The 15,090-nt window shown below is 38.6% G+C and overlaps 2 protein-coding genes across 3 annotated transcripts in view; one reads left to right on the top strand and one right to left on the bottom strand.

Moving 5' to 3' along the window:
• LOC107589013 (unconventional myosin-XVIIIb-like) overlaps positions 1 to 12,070 on the top strand; it is a 44,360-nt gene extending 32,290 nt beyond the window's left edge. Inside the window, exons 36-40 of the mRNA XM_016277309.1 lie at positions 1,936 to 2,069; positions 2,920 to 2,961; positions 8,428 to 8,598; positions 9,821 to 10,755; positions 11,279 to 12,070. Of these exons, the coding sequence (XP_016132795.1) occupies positions 1,936 to 2,069; positions 2,920 to 2,961; positions 8,428 to 8,598; positions 9,821 to 10,742 (1,269 nt within the window). The 3' untranslated portion in view covers positions 10,743 to 10,755; positions 11,279 to 12,070. The remainder of the gene's footprint in view (positions 1 to 1,935; positions 2,070 to 2,919; positions 2,962 to 8,427; positions 8,599 to 9,820; positions 10,756 to 11,278) is intronic.
• Positions 12,071 to 13,544: 1,474 nt separating this feature from the next.
• The window catches only part of LOC107588962 (nucleoplasmin ATPase-like), a 4,811-nt gene continuing 3,265 nt past the window's right edge, over positions 13,545 to 15,090 (bottom strand). The window contains exons 5-10 of one of the 2 annotated variants that reach the window (XM_016277246.1): positions 14,307 to 14,400; positions 14,121 to 14,224; positions 14,013 to 14,041; positions 13,886 to 13,919; positions 13,787 to 13,822; positions 13,545 to 13,673 (exon numbers count right to left, since the gene is read on the bottom strand). In XM_016277246.1, coding sequence (XP_016132732.1) covers positions 13,551 to 13,673; positions 13,787 to 13,822; positions 13,886 to 13,919; positions 14,013 to 14,041; positions 14,121 to 14,224; positions 14,307 to 14,400 — 420 coding nt within the window. In that variant the 3' untranslated portion in view covers positions 13,545 to 13,550. Of the gene's footprint in view, positions 13,674 to 13,776; positions 13,823 to 13,885; positions 13,920 to 14,012; positions 14,042 to 14,120; positions 14,225 to 14,306; positions 14,401 to 15,090 lie in introns of both variants that reach the window. The other variant, XM_016277247.1, reaches the window with a different exon arrangement.

Raw genomic sequence — 15,090 nt, 5'->3', positions numbered from 1 at the left:
AACCATACAAACATTTGGGGTCACTAAGATTTATTTAGAAAGAAGTCTCTTCTGCTCACCAAGGCTGCATTTATTTAATAAAAATACTGTAAAAACAGTAATATTCTGACATGTCATTACAATTTAAAATAACTTTTCTGTTTTAATATATCACAAAAAATGTATTTATTCCTTTGACGGCAAAGCTGAATTTTCAGCATCATTACTCCAGTCTTCAGTGTCACATGATCCTTCAGAAATCATTCTAATATGCTGATTTACTGCTCAAGAAACAGTTCTTAATATTATCAATGTTGAAAACTGCTGTTTAATATTTTCATGGAAACGGTGATACTTTTTTTTCAGGATTTTCTGATAGATAGAAAGTTCAAAAGAACAACATTTGATTGAAATGAAACTCTTTTGTAACATTATAAAGGTCTTTACTGTAATTTTTGATCAATTCATGCATCTTTGCTGAATAAAATTATTAATTTTTTTTTTACGTTTGAACAATAGTATCAATACCAGTAAAGTAAAAAAATATCAGATTACTCATATGGTTCTAATATATTGTGTATCCCTAAGAATAATGTCAAATATAGGTGTGGAATCTTACATTTCTGTAATATATTGAAATTAAAAATGGTGCATTCATTTCTGATCCTTAAAATGATCTAAAAATGAACTGCTTTTGTGAAACTCCATGGCACATTGAAAAGACATGTCCTCATAACTAATGTATTCATATCTACAGCCGCTCGGTGCATTTTCCCCTTAGTGGCCGCCCACAAGCCCGACACATTATTACCCATGAGAATACACCAATCTCACTGAAAATCCTGTAAATATTCATAATTTAACACAAAGGAGGAGGCCCTGCGTCATTACAGCACCTGCCGGCATGTAATGCAATTTGACCTGTGTGCTGAGAGTCAAAGGCATTCAGTATTATGAATATTAGCAACAGTGTTAGCGATGCCTGGCGCATACACAAAGACTGACGTCTGGGATGCGTTTCTTCCCGATGCGAAGACACACACATGCTGAGACTCTCCAGGTTATTGGTTATGAAAGGGAGGGGCAACAGTGAAGGTGTGGTTGTCATGGAGATGAGAGGAGCAGAATGGGATTTGTTGTATCAATAACCTTGAGGAGACAATGAGAATTAATCATGGACAGACAGTGGCGGCTCGTCCAGGAGAGCAAGAGACTGGGGACCTACAAAGAAGGGAAGAGGAAAATGAATCGTGTAATCAGTCGCTCATTATCAAATTATTCTATGAACAAGAGCTTGCGATTAATAATGCAGGATTGTCCTTTAGCAAACAAGCACTTCAGAAGTTAAAGAGAAAGGCTTGCCAAAAAAATAAAATATCTGGATAAATTAAGGCCATTGAAACATAAGTGGACAGACAGTGGCGGCTCGTCCAGGAGAGCAAGAGACTGGGGACGTACAAAGAAGGAAAGAGGAAAATTAATCATGTAATCAGTCGCTCATTATCAAATTATTCTATGAACAAGAGCTTGCGATTAATAATGCAGGATTGTCCTTTAGCAAACAAGCACTTCAGAAGTTAAAGAGAAAGGCTTGCCAAAAAAATAAAATATCTGGATAAATTAAGGCCATTGAAACATAAGTATTTTTACAACTATTTTAAGTTTATGTATTTAATTAAAATATATATACATATAAATGCTTTTAGTTTTTGAAGGCTTCATTTTCATTACATCTTAGCCTTTATATAATTAAGTAGATTTTTATGTGTTCTGAAGAAAATAAGCGGTTTAATAATGATGCTAGCCGTAGTAAGCAGGAAATTAATGGGGCACACTTTGAGATTAAACGCTTGGGTAATGATTTCTCTTGTCCTGATGCAGGGTCTTTATTTCCCCTGGAGATCCAGCGTGACCGTTGTGGGTTATCTGATTTGATCTTGTCTTATCTGTTTCCAGGAAATGCAAGTGGAAGAGCTTAGCGCAGTAAGACAGACCCTGCAAGCTGATCTAGAGACATCAATCCGGCGTATCGTTGATCTACAAGCCGCGCTGGAGGAGGTGGAGTCCAGCGATGAAAGTGATACAGAAAGGTATCGCTAATGACGTGCGCCTGACCTTTTCCATTTCCCTTTTGGTTCATTCCATATAATAGTGTGTTGAAGAAAGTATGCTATATGCTTGGATGGTGTATAACTTCCAGTGGATTTTCGAAGTATCGTCATGCATTTTATTTAATTTAATTTTATTATTTATATTTAATTTTATTTTGGGGAGAAGGGGGTGCATTTTTTTTTATTAGCGTTTCTTTATTTTATTTTAGTTTTTTTTTAGTTTTTATTCTATTTTATTTTATTTAGGGTTTTTGTTTTTCGCATTTGTTTTAATTTTTCAGCAAATCTAACTTTTTATTTCATTAGGGTTAGGTTTGCTTTATTTTATTGTATTTTTGGCAAACTCGGCTCTAGCAAATGGCGACAATATAACAAAGAGTGAAAAATTTAAGGGGGTCTGAATACTTTCCGTACCCACTGTATGTGCACAGGTTTTATAAGTAACAGTTTTTATGCTCTAAAAGTAACATCAAGACGTAAAACTTCAGAATACTGGTTTCTTCCCTTTGGGTTTTAAGTTTTACTTCTTGCTGTTACTTAGTAATTGCTTTCATTCTTTTTCAGTTGAGCTGAAATGTGAAGAGATTTTCCTCACTGTGCAAAATCAAGGCTACACTTTGCTAGTATAAACGTTTCAATAATGCCTTCCTCCCTCAACATATAGTAAAATGCGGTCCGATGTATCAGAGTTCACAGACTTTGATCTTCTCCGCCAGACTGCTTAGACTTCACTCAAAATTCGATATTCTTGCTTTGCTCGTACCTCCAACCACTTTAGCTTTCCGCTCCACTCCTGTGCGTCTCTGACTGCGTCTCCCTCTTCACACAGTGTGCAGACGGCTGTGGAGTCCTTCTCTAGAAGGAAAGATCTGTAAGCACTCCATCCCCCATCCTGTTGTTGTTCTCTCCCATGTATCCATGTATTTTCTATGTTCTGCATTTGGGAATGAGCAATCAGATGAATGCGGGCTTCAAGCTAGGACAGTGGTTGCATATTGGACGATATAGAAAAAAAATGATATATTTTAGACTTTTGGTGATATCCAATTTAAGTTATTATTAGTCAAACATTATCATCGATATTGTAATTAAAAAATAATAATAAAATGTAAAAATTCAATAAATCTATTTTAAAATTATTTTGTACTTTTATTTTGTACTTTTTAAAAAATATGTATTTATCTATTTTATTATGTTTTTATTTTATTTTATTTATATTATTTTATTTTTGTTAACCCACTAGCTATATTTGCTACTGTTAAATCCTAGATGCTATTCAAATATTTGTCTTAGCGTTCTCATACTCACAAATTGCAAGACAAAGAAGAATTGTGGAACTACTTTAATGATCTTAAACAAACTTAACAGCCAAATAAAAGTGTTTTAAAAGCATCTAGGATTCTAAATTTGATATTGCCAGATATATTATTGCAAATACATTCCCTATATCGTCCAACTCTAGTTGCATAACATACATTAACGTCTGTTGTGACATGAAGAAATGTCCTGCTTTATGCAGTATGGTTTCTTTTTTGCATATAAATGCACGGCGTCTCTTTGTGAACCATGGCTTAATGGTGTTGGCGGAGTCTAACACATAACCATCCTTCTCTCGTTGGTCTAAAAGTTTGCCATCAAGCAAATGTTAATGGATGGGCCAGTGCTGCGTTTGGCTGTTGATGTTGCCTGCTAAGCCTGTTGCTCAGTGCTGTAAGTGTGTGTGGACTTGTGTAAGGTCACGGCTTCCTTTCACACGTCTGAATGAAGATAGACGAGAGTCTCCGCTGGACAGATGTGAACAGACACCTACTCGTCGGACACAAACCGCCACATACCCACACTGCCACTTTGCTTTGTTAAATGCAAGAAGCTTTCCTCTGTGCGAGAGAGTCCTTTTAAAAGTTCACCAGCTGTGATATGCTTTGTCTTCTGAATAATGCATGCGCATTAGTCGAGACCCCCCGCATCTCTTCACTTTCAGTTGTCTGTGCGAACGAAAAAGGGGATAAAATGAATTGTGTTGCATTTGTTCAGAGCTTTGGGTCTTAAATCTCTGTGCGAATGTAGTGAGTCCAATTACAAGAGCAGGGTAGGAGAGAACCCACGGCATATGCAAGCAAATTAACAATGTTTTTGTTACCTTACTCTTCTATGTTTGAATAAGAGCTTCTGGAAGCTAGAAAAGGTTTTGATGCAATGGCTCTGTTCCAAAACCTAATGATCTGCCCAGCATTTTAAGTCATCATAGGCATACACACAACAAGAAACTGTTTCTAACTGTTTTGAGCAAATTCTAAAGTAGCATCACATGTATTAGTTCAATCCCTGAATGCAATGATAGCCTCGTGGACAGCGTGCTGACATAAAAATATGTATTTATCTATTTTATTATGTTTTTATTTTATTTTATTTATATTATTTTATTTTTGTTAACCCACTAGCTATATTTGCTACTGTTAAATCCTAGATGCTATTCAAATATTTGTCTTAGCGTTCTCATACTCACAAATTGCAAGACAAAGAAGAATTGTGGAACTACTTTAATGATCTTAAACAAACTTAACAGCCAAATAAAAGTGTTTTAAAAGCATCTAGGATTCTAAATTTGATATTGCCAGATATATTATTGCAAATACATTCCCTATATCGTCCAACTCTAGTTGCATAACATACATTAATGTCTGTTGTGACACGAAGAAATGTCCTGCTTTATGCAGTACGGTTTCTTTTTTGCATATAAATGCACGGCGTCTCTTTGTGAACCATGGCTTAATGGTGTTGGCGGAGTCTAACACATAACCATCCTTCTCTCGTTGGTCTAAAAGTTTGCCATCAAGCAAATGTTAATGGATGGGCCAGTGCTGCGTTTGGCTGTTGATGTTGCCTGCTTAGCCTGTTGCTCAGTGCTGTAAGTGTGTGTGGACTTGTGTAAGGTCACGGCTTCCTTTCACACGTCTGAATGAAGATAGACGAGAGTCTCCGCTGGACAGATGTGAACAGACACCTACTCGTCGGACACAAACCGCCACATACCCACACTGCCACTTTGCTTTGTTAAATGCAAGAAGCTTTCCTCTGTGCGAGAGAGTCCTTTTAAAAGTTCACCAGCTGTGATATGCTTTGTCTTCTGAATAATGCATGCGCATTAGTCGAGACCCCCCGCATCTCTTCACTTTCAGTTGTCTGTGCGAACGAAAAAGGGGATAAAATGAATTGTGTTGCATTTGTTCAGAGCTTTGGGTCTTAAATCTCTGTGCGAATGTAGTGAGTCCAATTACAAGAGCAGGGTAGGAGAGAACCCACGGCATATGCAAGCAAATTAACAATGTTTTTGTTACCTTACTCTACTATGTTTGAATAAGAGCTTCTGGAAGCTAGAAAAGGTTTTGATGCAATAGCTCTGTTCCAAAACCTAATGATCTGCCCAGCATTTTAAGTCATCATAGGCATACACACAACAAGAAACTGTTTCTAACTGTTTTGAGCAAATTCTAAAGTAGCATCACATGTATTAGTTCAATCCCTGAATGCAATGCAACAAGCAATTTAAGCAGAGTGCTATTATATACTGTATGTATTTAATGCAGTTCTGAAAATCATCCCCAAATAAAATCTAATAAAAAATTAAAAATCTACTTTATGCTTAGTAGAGTATCTCTTGCATCATTTAGCAACAACATGAACTCTGTTGTAATCAGTTGTGAGATTAAAAAAAAAAAAAAAAAATATATATATATATATATATATTCATTCATTCAATAAATATATTTTTAAATTAGAAATTACTTTTTATTTTATTTTTTTAAGTATAGCATTTTAAAATATTTTTTATATTTATTATTTACCTTTAATATTTAACCTACTAGGTGTATTTACTACTGTAAATACACCTAGTAACAGAGCAAACAACAATCAGACGTTTCGGCAGCAAGCCTTCTTCAGTGAATCATATAGTGACGTTTCCTACAAGAGTTTAAAAAATCTTTTTTTTTAAATATTTTTTCAGATATAATATTGCAAATGTATTCCCTATATTGTCCAGCTCTAGTTGCATAACATCCATTAATGTCTGCTGCAAAATGAAGAAATGCACTGCTTTATGCAGTGCGGTTTCTTTTTTGCATATAAATGCACGGCGTCTCTTTGTGAACCATGGCTTAATGGTGTTGGCGGAGTCTAACACATAACCATCCTTCTCTCGTTGGTCTAAAAGTTTGCCATCAAGCAAATGTTAATGGATGGGCCAGTGCTGCGTTTGGCTGTTGATGTTGCCTGCTAAGCCTGTTGCTCAGTGCTGTAAGTGTGTGTGGACTTGTGTAAGGTCACGGCTTCCTTTCACACGTCTGAATGAAGATAGACGAGAGTCTCCGCTGGACAGATGTGAACAGACACCTACTCGTCGGACACAAATCGCCACATACCCACACTGCCACTTTGCTTTGTTAAATGCAAGAAGCTTTCCTCTGTGCGAGAGAGTCCTTTTAAAAGTTCACCAGCTGTGATATGCTTTGTCTTCTGAATAATGCATGCGCATTAGTCGAGACCCCCCGCATCTCTTCACTTTCAGTTGTCTGTGCGAACGAAAAAGGGGATAAAATGAATTGTGTTGCATTTGTTCAGAGCTTTGGGTCTTAAATCTCTGTGCGAATGTAGTGAGTCCAATTACAAGAGCAGGGTAGGAGAGAACCCACGGCATATGCAAGCAAATTAACAATGTTTTTGTTACCTTACTCTTCTATGTTTGAATAAGAGCTTCTGGAAGCTAGAAAAGGTTTTGATGCAATGGCTCTGTTCCAAAACCTAATGATCTGCCCAGCATTTTAAGTCATCATAGGCATACACACAACAAGAAACTGTTTCTAACTGTTTTGAGCAAATTCTAAAGTAGCATCACATGTATTAGTTCAATCCCTGAATGCAATGCAACAAGCAATTTAAGCAGAGTGCTATTATATACTGTATGTATTTAATGCAGTTCTGAAAATCATCCCCAAATAAAATCTAATAAAAAATTAACCCACGGCATATGCAAGCAAATTAACAATGTTTTTGTTACCTTACTCTTCTATGTTTGAATAAGAGCTTCTGGAAGCTAGAAAAGGTTTTGATGCAATGGCTCTGTTCCAAAACCTAATGATCTGCCCAGCATTTTAAGTCATCATAGGCATACACACAACAAGAAACTGTTTCTAACTGTTTTGAGCAAATTCTAAAGTAGCATCACATGTATTAGTTCAATCCCTGAATGCAATGCAACAAGCAATTTAAGCAGAGTGCTATTATATATGTATTTAATGCAGTTCTGAAAATCATCCCCAAATAAAATCTAATAAAAAATAAAAAATCTACTTTATGCTTAGTAGAGTATCTCTTGCATCATTTAGCAACAACATGAACTCTGTTGTAATCAGTTGTGAGTAGTAGCAAACTTGCTGCATACTGTAGCACAAAAAGTGCTTCTTAGTTCTGTGGAGTTCAAACAGTAGAGCATGGTGCAAGCAACGCCAAGGTCATCGGTTGGATTCCCAAGGAATGCATAAATTTGATTAAATGTATGCCTTAAATCCAGTGTAAGCCACTTAAATAAATGTGCCTGCCAAATGCATAAACACGAATGCAAATATATGCCTATGCAGAGTGTTCCAAATGTGCTTTGCTTGGATGGATCCATGAAAACCCTTCTAAATCCATGAAACCTTTCAATTGCACAAAGGTTCTTTATAATTGAAAAAAGGTTCTTCAGATTAGTAAATTAATCTTCACACTAAGAAAAAAATGGTTCTTTTAAGAATTGATCACTGAAAGGTTCTTTGCTGAATCCAAAATGGAGGTTCTATTGCATCGCTACAAAACCCCCTTTTAAAAACTTCATTATTAAGAGTGTGGGATTCTCCATTAGAAGATAGCTGCCTTTTTAGGCAAATAGCAGCAAGGCAGCACTCTAGCTCTTGGAACAGAGCTTATGTTTTGGGATCTCAAGCAAACAGTTTTAGTCGGTCTGTAAACAGGCTGTGGATCAGTGCGTTGTGCCCCTACGAGCCCTGATAATGACAGTGCTCTCAAGACTAATGAACTCGCAGTTCACTGAACACACATGGCATGCTGGGTAGCAATGAGGACATCAGAGCTAATATCACCCCCATGTGTGGTGTTACAGCCCCAATGACGAGAGATCTCCTCTCAAGCCATGTGCATGATCATATTCATGTAGGTCATGTATGCATTGATATAGGCTTCGATCGCTTGTGCTATGAGAGCATGTTGCACAAATCTTGATCCATCCATTGAAAGGCATGATATGATTTTCACACTTGGTGACATGGGATTTGAATTTCAGCGACACCATGTCCAGCGTCGGATCCAGTGTGGGCACTGAAGACGTCGGCGAAGGGATCCGTCAATGGGCAGGTGTACCGCGGGGAGGCCGAGGAGGAAGAACTTCTCCTTACGCAGGAAGCAGCTCCGGCCGCCAGTCTGTTACCGACACCATGAGCACCTACAGTTTCAGGTAACACAGCAAAAAAAGTCTGATAATCAATAAGTACGAGTGTGCTTCAGTAAACAAGGTAACACTACCAGACCAGATTAGGTAAGTAGTCATTTTTAGCAGACATGGCTTTAATCCTGTGAAACACAAAAGGAGAAATGTTGAAGAATTAATTTTTTAATTTTTAAAATGAACTGTGTTGCATTTGTTCAGAGCTTTGGGTCTTAAATCTCTGTGTGAATGTAGTGAGTCCAATTACAAGAGCAGGGTAGGAGAGAACCCACGGCATATGCAAGCAAATTAACAATGTTTTTGTTACCTTACTCTTCTATGTTTGAATAAGAGCTTCTTGATGCAATGGCTCTGTTCCAAAACCTAATGATCTGCCCAGCATTTTAAGTCATCATAGGCATACACACAACAAGAAACTGTTTCTAACTGTTTTGAGCAAATTCTAAAGTAGCATCACATGTATTAGTTCAATCCCTGAATGCAATGATAGCCTCGTGGACAGCGTGCTGACATATAGCACCATTGCGCTTCGGGTGTCCTGAGTTTGAGTCCCAGCTCGTGGACCTTTCCCGATCCCATCCCCCTCTCTCTTCCACTTCGCTTGCTGTCAACTAACTGTCCCATCAAAATTAAGGCAAAAAACATAAAAAATTAATCTTTAAAAAAAAAGTTTAATTTGCAACTACATCAACTGTAAGTTATTAGAATATTTGAAGACTGTCTGCTTAATATCTGCTAATACTTTTCAATGGTCCACCAATATGCATTCATAACAGTCTACTCGTACTCTGTTGAGAGTTAGTTGGTATGTAGTTGCAAAGTTACCTGTAGTTAGTAGAATGTCTAAAGTGGAATAAAGTGTACCCCAATCTGCATTAGAAACAAGCAACTAAACATTGGATTACATCTAAACAAACTTTTGAAATCTAGTTGTTTATGTGAAGTGCCACAGTCTTCATTAACATGGCTTTAAATGGCTTGGAAGTGTTTCCAGTTTATTGTGCCATATGCATCAGATATTTAGCAAATGAAGTGTGGCCCTGAGGCTGAGACTATGTGCGGATTGACATCGATGACGATTAGTCATGTCTTGTCAGATACTTCAAAATGCCTGCTTTTGTGCTGCAAGAAAGCCATATGGGTTTGGAATGACACGAGGGTGAGTAAATGGTGATATAAAACGCATCTTTTATATTCATTGTTATTGTCTGTCTTTTATTCCCTATGACAGATCTTGCACACAGGACCTGGACGAAGACGTCAAAGAAAGTTCCGGTGGTCTTGGCAGAGCGTCATCATCTACGGCCCTTTCTGAGCTCCTGGAGGGTCTGAGGAAGAAGCGCGCTGGGTGGGAAAGAGGCTCAGAGGTGGGCGAGGGGAGCGCAGTGTCCCTTCCCATCTATCAGACGACAGGGGCCTCCACACTACGCCGCAGGTCTTCAGCGCTGTCTCTAGAAACAGAGGAAGGTCTGGAGGACCTGCCTCGGCCCGGCATACTGAAACCTCCCAGTCCCCACCTGCCCCGTGCCTCCAGCCTCCGCTCCCTATCCGAGGCAGGCCCAACGTCCTCCACCACCACAACCACCACAGGAAAGATGAACCGCTTCAGCTCCTGCGACTCCCTCGCATCAGTGACCTCCACCGCAAGTTCCCGCCGCCACTTGTCCAACCTGTCCATCCCTGAGGAAGGAGAGGAGGAGCCCAGGTCGAAAGCCATGCCTCCTCTTGGGTCCTATCAACCAATCCGACATCGATTACTCGGCGGCCTGGTGGCGGAAACTGGAGAGTCGCAATTGGGATCGGAACCGCTTGTGTTCCAGAATCGCAGACTCCTTGGGAATCAAGACAAGGACAGGGCTAGAGTCGATGCAGGGGACACCAGCTCAGACATTCTCCCAGCAATCCGACGAGCACAGTCCACTAGCAGTCTGGCATCAAACGGTTCCCGAACGGGCCAGAGACGAGCCCTCAGCGTGCACTTTGGGGAGTTGCCACTGTCCAGAGCATCGCGTAGGGAGTCCGACTCAGACTCTTCAAGTTCTGGAGGATCTCAGAAGCGCCGTGGGCCTCAAGAAGAGAGGCTGGAAGCCGAGGGCAGCGAGGATGTCAATTCTGTGATGAAGAAGTACCTCAAAAAAGCAGAAGTGGACTAGAAGACTCAACGAGGTTAAGCTTAAAACTGCACTGGCCTGCTTTACATTTAAGGGGGTCATATCATGAGGAACCTAATTTTCCCTGATCTTTTGAGATCGAGTTTGTACTGAAACATACTGTAACTTTGAGAGCTTGAAACTTCCTCCCCAGTCCAAATCCAAGGATACTCTGAAATCCTTGGATTTGTATTGTCAGAAACATTATCTTTTGATCACCCACACATTACACATCACAAACGCCAGTTTGCTATTTAAGTATTAATATGCACTCTTTAAGCACAAAGGTGTACCTTTTGAAAGGTGACTGCTTTTGTACCTTTTTTCTGAGTGTATGCAAATTGAATGTTTACATGCAAGTATTAAAAGGCACTGCTGCAAAGAAAAAAACATTTTACAGTAATAGAGGGGGTGGGAAATGGTGTGACCACTTTAAATGACAAAGAAATTCTGGAGAAAAAAAAATAGCAACATGAAACTATTTTGACTTGTGAAAGGATTTAAATCATTGAATCACTCTTTTTACTTTCTCCTGACAGGATGGATGAAGATGTGGAGAATCATCCTTGTCCAGAATGCAATGAGGCACATTTAAAGCACAAATACACTGAGGATTTATTTTGAGCACTGTTTGTACACAAATAGAAATGTTAAAGGTGAACATCAAATTCCTAAAATTCTCAGTGTAAACATGCCCTTTATTTGAGCCGCACGGATATCCTCGGGTGCTGCAGGTCGGGGAAATTAATCTTGACCAGTGAGCGCTTGCTTTCCCTCTCAGCAGTCAGTGCAAATTTGTTGAACTCCAACAGATGTAAATAAAAACGTCAAGTAGAATCATTGGTATTTGCGTCAACCTTTCATAGGAGAGGAGCAGCATCACATTCACAGAGGAAAACAACTGAAATGGAGCCTTTTTACAGAGCAGAGATTGTGCTTATAACGCAGAGGCTCTCCATAATAATGGAGCCTGACCTTGTTTCTGCAATTGAATCATTATCTTAGACTTATTTGCCTAGGAACGGAGTAAAGAAAAATAGTTGCCGGAACAGAATTTGAAGCTACTACACACAGACGACATGCTCTATATAAACGCACTTGGTAAGCATAAACAGGCTAAAGGAATATTCCAGGTTGAGTTATGCTAAATTGTAAGCACAAAGAATAATTTTCACTGGTTTTCCTTGAGGTTACAGTGAGGTACTAAAAATTGAAGTAAATGAGGCCGGTTTTGTAGGTTTTAAAAGCAGAAATGTGTAACTTTTTATACAAGCTCTTTTAACTGTAATAATCATTCAGTGTGGTCATTACCATTATGCCACAAATTGAGCTTAATTACTGTAACTTTGAGAGCTTGAAACTTCCTCCCCAGTCCAAATCCAGGGATACTCTGAAATCCTTGGATTTGTATTGTCAGAAACATTATCTTTTGATCACCCACACATTACACATCACAAACGCCAGTTTGCTATTTAAGTATTAATATGCACTCTTTAAGCACAAAGGTGTACCTTTTGAAAGGGGACTGCTTTTGTACCTTTTTTCTGAGTGTATGCAAATTGAATGTTTACATGCAAGTATTAAAAGGCACTGCTGCAAAGAAAAAAACATTTTACAGTAATAGAGGGGGTGGGAAATGGTGTGACCACTTTAAATGACAAAGAAATTCTGGAGAAAAAAAAAATAGCAACATGAAACTATTTTGACTTGTGAAAGGATTTAAATCATTTAATCACTCTTTTTACTTTCTCCTGACAGGATGGATGAAGATGTGGAGAATCATCCTTATCCAGAATGCAATGAGGCACATTTAAAGCACAAATACACTGAGGATTTATTTTGAGCACTGTTTGTACACAAATAGAAAAGTTAAAGGTGAACATCAAATTCCTAAAATTCTCAGTGTAAACATGCCCTTTATTTGAGCCGCGCGGATATCCTCGGGTGCTGCAGGTCGGGGAAATTAATCTTGACCAGTGAGTGCTTGCTTTCCCTCTCAGCAGTCAGTGCAAATTTGTTGAACTCCAACAGATGTAAATAAAAACGTCAAGTAGAATCATTGGTATTTGCGTCAACCTTTCAAAGGAGAGGAGCAGCATCACATTCACAGAGGAAAACAACTGAAATGGAGCCTTTTTACAGAGCAGAGATTGTGCTTATAATGCAGAGGCTCTCCATAATAATGGAGCCTGACCTTGTTTCTGCAATTGAATCATTATCTTAGACTTATTTGCCTAGGAACGGAGTAAAGAAAAATAGTTGCCAGAACAGAATTTGAAGCTACTACACACACACAGACGACATGCTATATAAATGCACTTGGTAAGCATAAACAGGCTAAAGGAGTATTCCAGGTTGAGTTATGCTAAATTGTAGCATTTGTGGCATAACGGTTAATCACAGAGAATAATTTTCACTGGTTTTCCTTGGTTACAGTGAGGTGCTAAAAATGGAAGTAAATGAGGCCCGTTTTGTAGGTTTTAAAAGCAGAAATGTGTAACTTTTTATACAAGCTCTTTTAACTGTAATAATCATTCAGTGTGGTCATTACCATTATGCCACAAATTGAGCTTAACTTGTACTGAGCCTGGAATACTCAAACTACATTTGAGATCTATTTAATGAAAGCCGCACATTACCACAGTAAGCATTTTCTTAACCCTTACCTGTGGTAAATCACTATAATGCAGTGCCTCAAATTTAAATTGGTGCTTCCACTACATTTAGATGACAGCTGAGACAGGTGTACGCAACAGTCATACTTTCTTGCACAGATCAAATGTTTTTTCCAGAGACAATGACAAGTTTGCTTTACCCTCCAACAGTTTTATTGACCGGAAGCTTAACTACAGTGGGACCATGGTGAGAAATTTGAGATCCCAACTCAAATGTCCAGCAGCGGCTTTCTGGGAATGTGCCGCTTCCCATCCACATCTGCAATAAGAGAACATGATCAATGCTTTAGTCTCTACATTCAATCAATTCAGATCAATTCTCTACATTCACACATCAATTTAGTACATCTACAGGTCCTTGCCTGGTCACACCTTGGCAGCTTGCACCTTCCGTCCCCTTCCTTTACCCTGAAGGAAACAGATGTTAATTTGTGCATAGCTTTAGAAAGATAAAAAGAAATTAAAAAGCACCTTTTTAGGTGGATTTTCACCATCTGAGGCTTTCCTGCATTTACGAAACATTTGATTAGCTTGTTTTGAGAAACAAATGAAAGTTAAGGAAAATTAACTTTTTAATTAAATGTTAGATGTAACTTACTCATCCTCTCCCTTTTCTGGCTTCTTTCTCTTTAAAGAAGAAAGGGAGCCGTGAGAATTGGAACAAATTTAATTTAAACTACTTGTGACCTATGACACCAGGCCTTACTTTGCCAGCACCAGTTTTTGTGACTTTCTTAACAGGTGATTCTTCAATATCTTCCTCTTCTTCTACCTCCTCATCCATCTCTTCTTCATCAGAGTACTCCTCCACTGGGAGAGATTTTGGCACAAGACCATTGACTTAAAGTAACCACAGACCGCAGCTAAAAATAGAGCTGAAACGACCACTCACGGGCCACATGTTCCGCTCCAACATACACCGGCCCAGAGCCGCGCTTCAGGCGAAAGGTCACAGGTGGATGAAGATCCAATCCAGACAGGTTGACCTGATGGAGAATGAAACTTCATAGGGAATAGACTTGTGGAAGTAAATGTGATTACTGTACCTCCTTTCGGAGTAAACTACAAAAGACCACAAAATAGTTTAAGCAAATTGTTTTTTTTTTTTTTTTTTAATTGTGGTGCTGAAAACAAAATAGATTTAAAAAAAAAAAAAAAATTCCAAATTAAAGGGGTCATATGATGCCGCTAAAAAGAACATTATTTGGTGTAATGAAATGTTAATGCGGTTTAAGGTTCAAAAAACACATTCCATATACTGTACATTGTTTCTCCTCTATGCCCCACATTTCTGAAACGCGTCATTTACAAAGCTCATCGGTCTGAAAAAGCGAGGTGTGCAGTGATTGGCCAGCTATCCAGTGCATTGTGATTGGCCGAATACCTCAAGCACATGACGGAAATGTTACGCCCCTCACCATATTGTGATGATGCCCTGTCAGGCCGGAGTGATGATTCAAAAACATGAAAACCCATTATAAACGAGGCATTCGTTGCATCCTGTGGGGACATAATTATGGATTATAATGACTTATACTGTCTTTTTTACGCGTTGCATCGTGCCGCGTAAACATAAAACCATGTCTGCATTTGTGATCGGAGAAATTACAAACAAGCCCTACTCTACACTGCCCAAAAAACTCGCTTTAAATATATAAAATAACTCTTTAAATATA

This window comes from Sinocyclocheilus grahami, unplaced genomic scaffold (assembly GCF_001515645.1).
Source record: "Sinocyclocheilus grahami isolate Dianchi unplaced genomic scaffold, SAMN03320097.WGS_v1.1 scaffold110.1, whole genome shotgun sequence".
NCBI classification, from domain to species: Eukaryota; Metazoa; Chordata; class Actinopteri; order Cypriniformes; family Cyprinidae; genus Sinocyclocheilus; species Sinocyclocheilus grahami.
The sequence above is the reverse complement of the archived record's forward strand: the minus strand, read 5'-3'. Positions and strand labels throughout refer to the sequence as shown.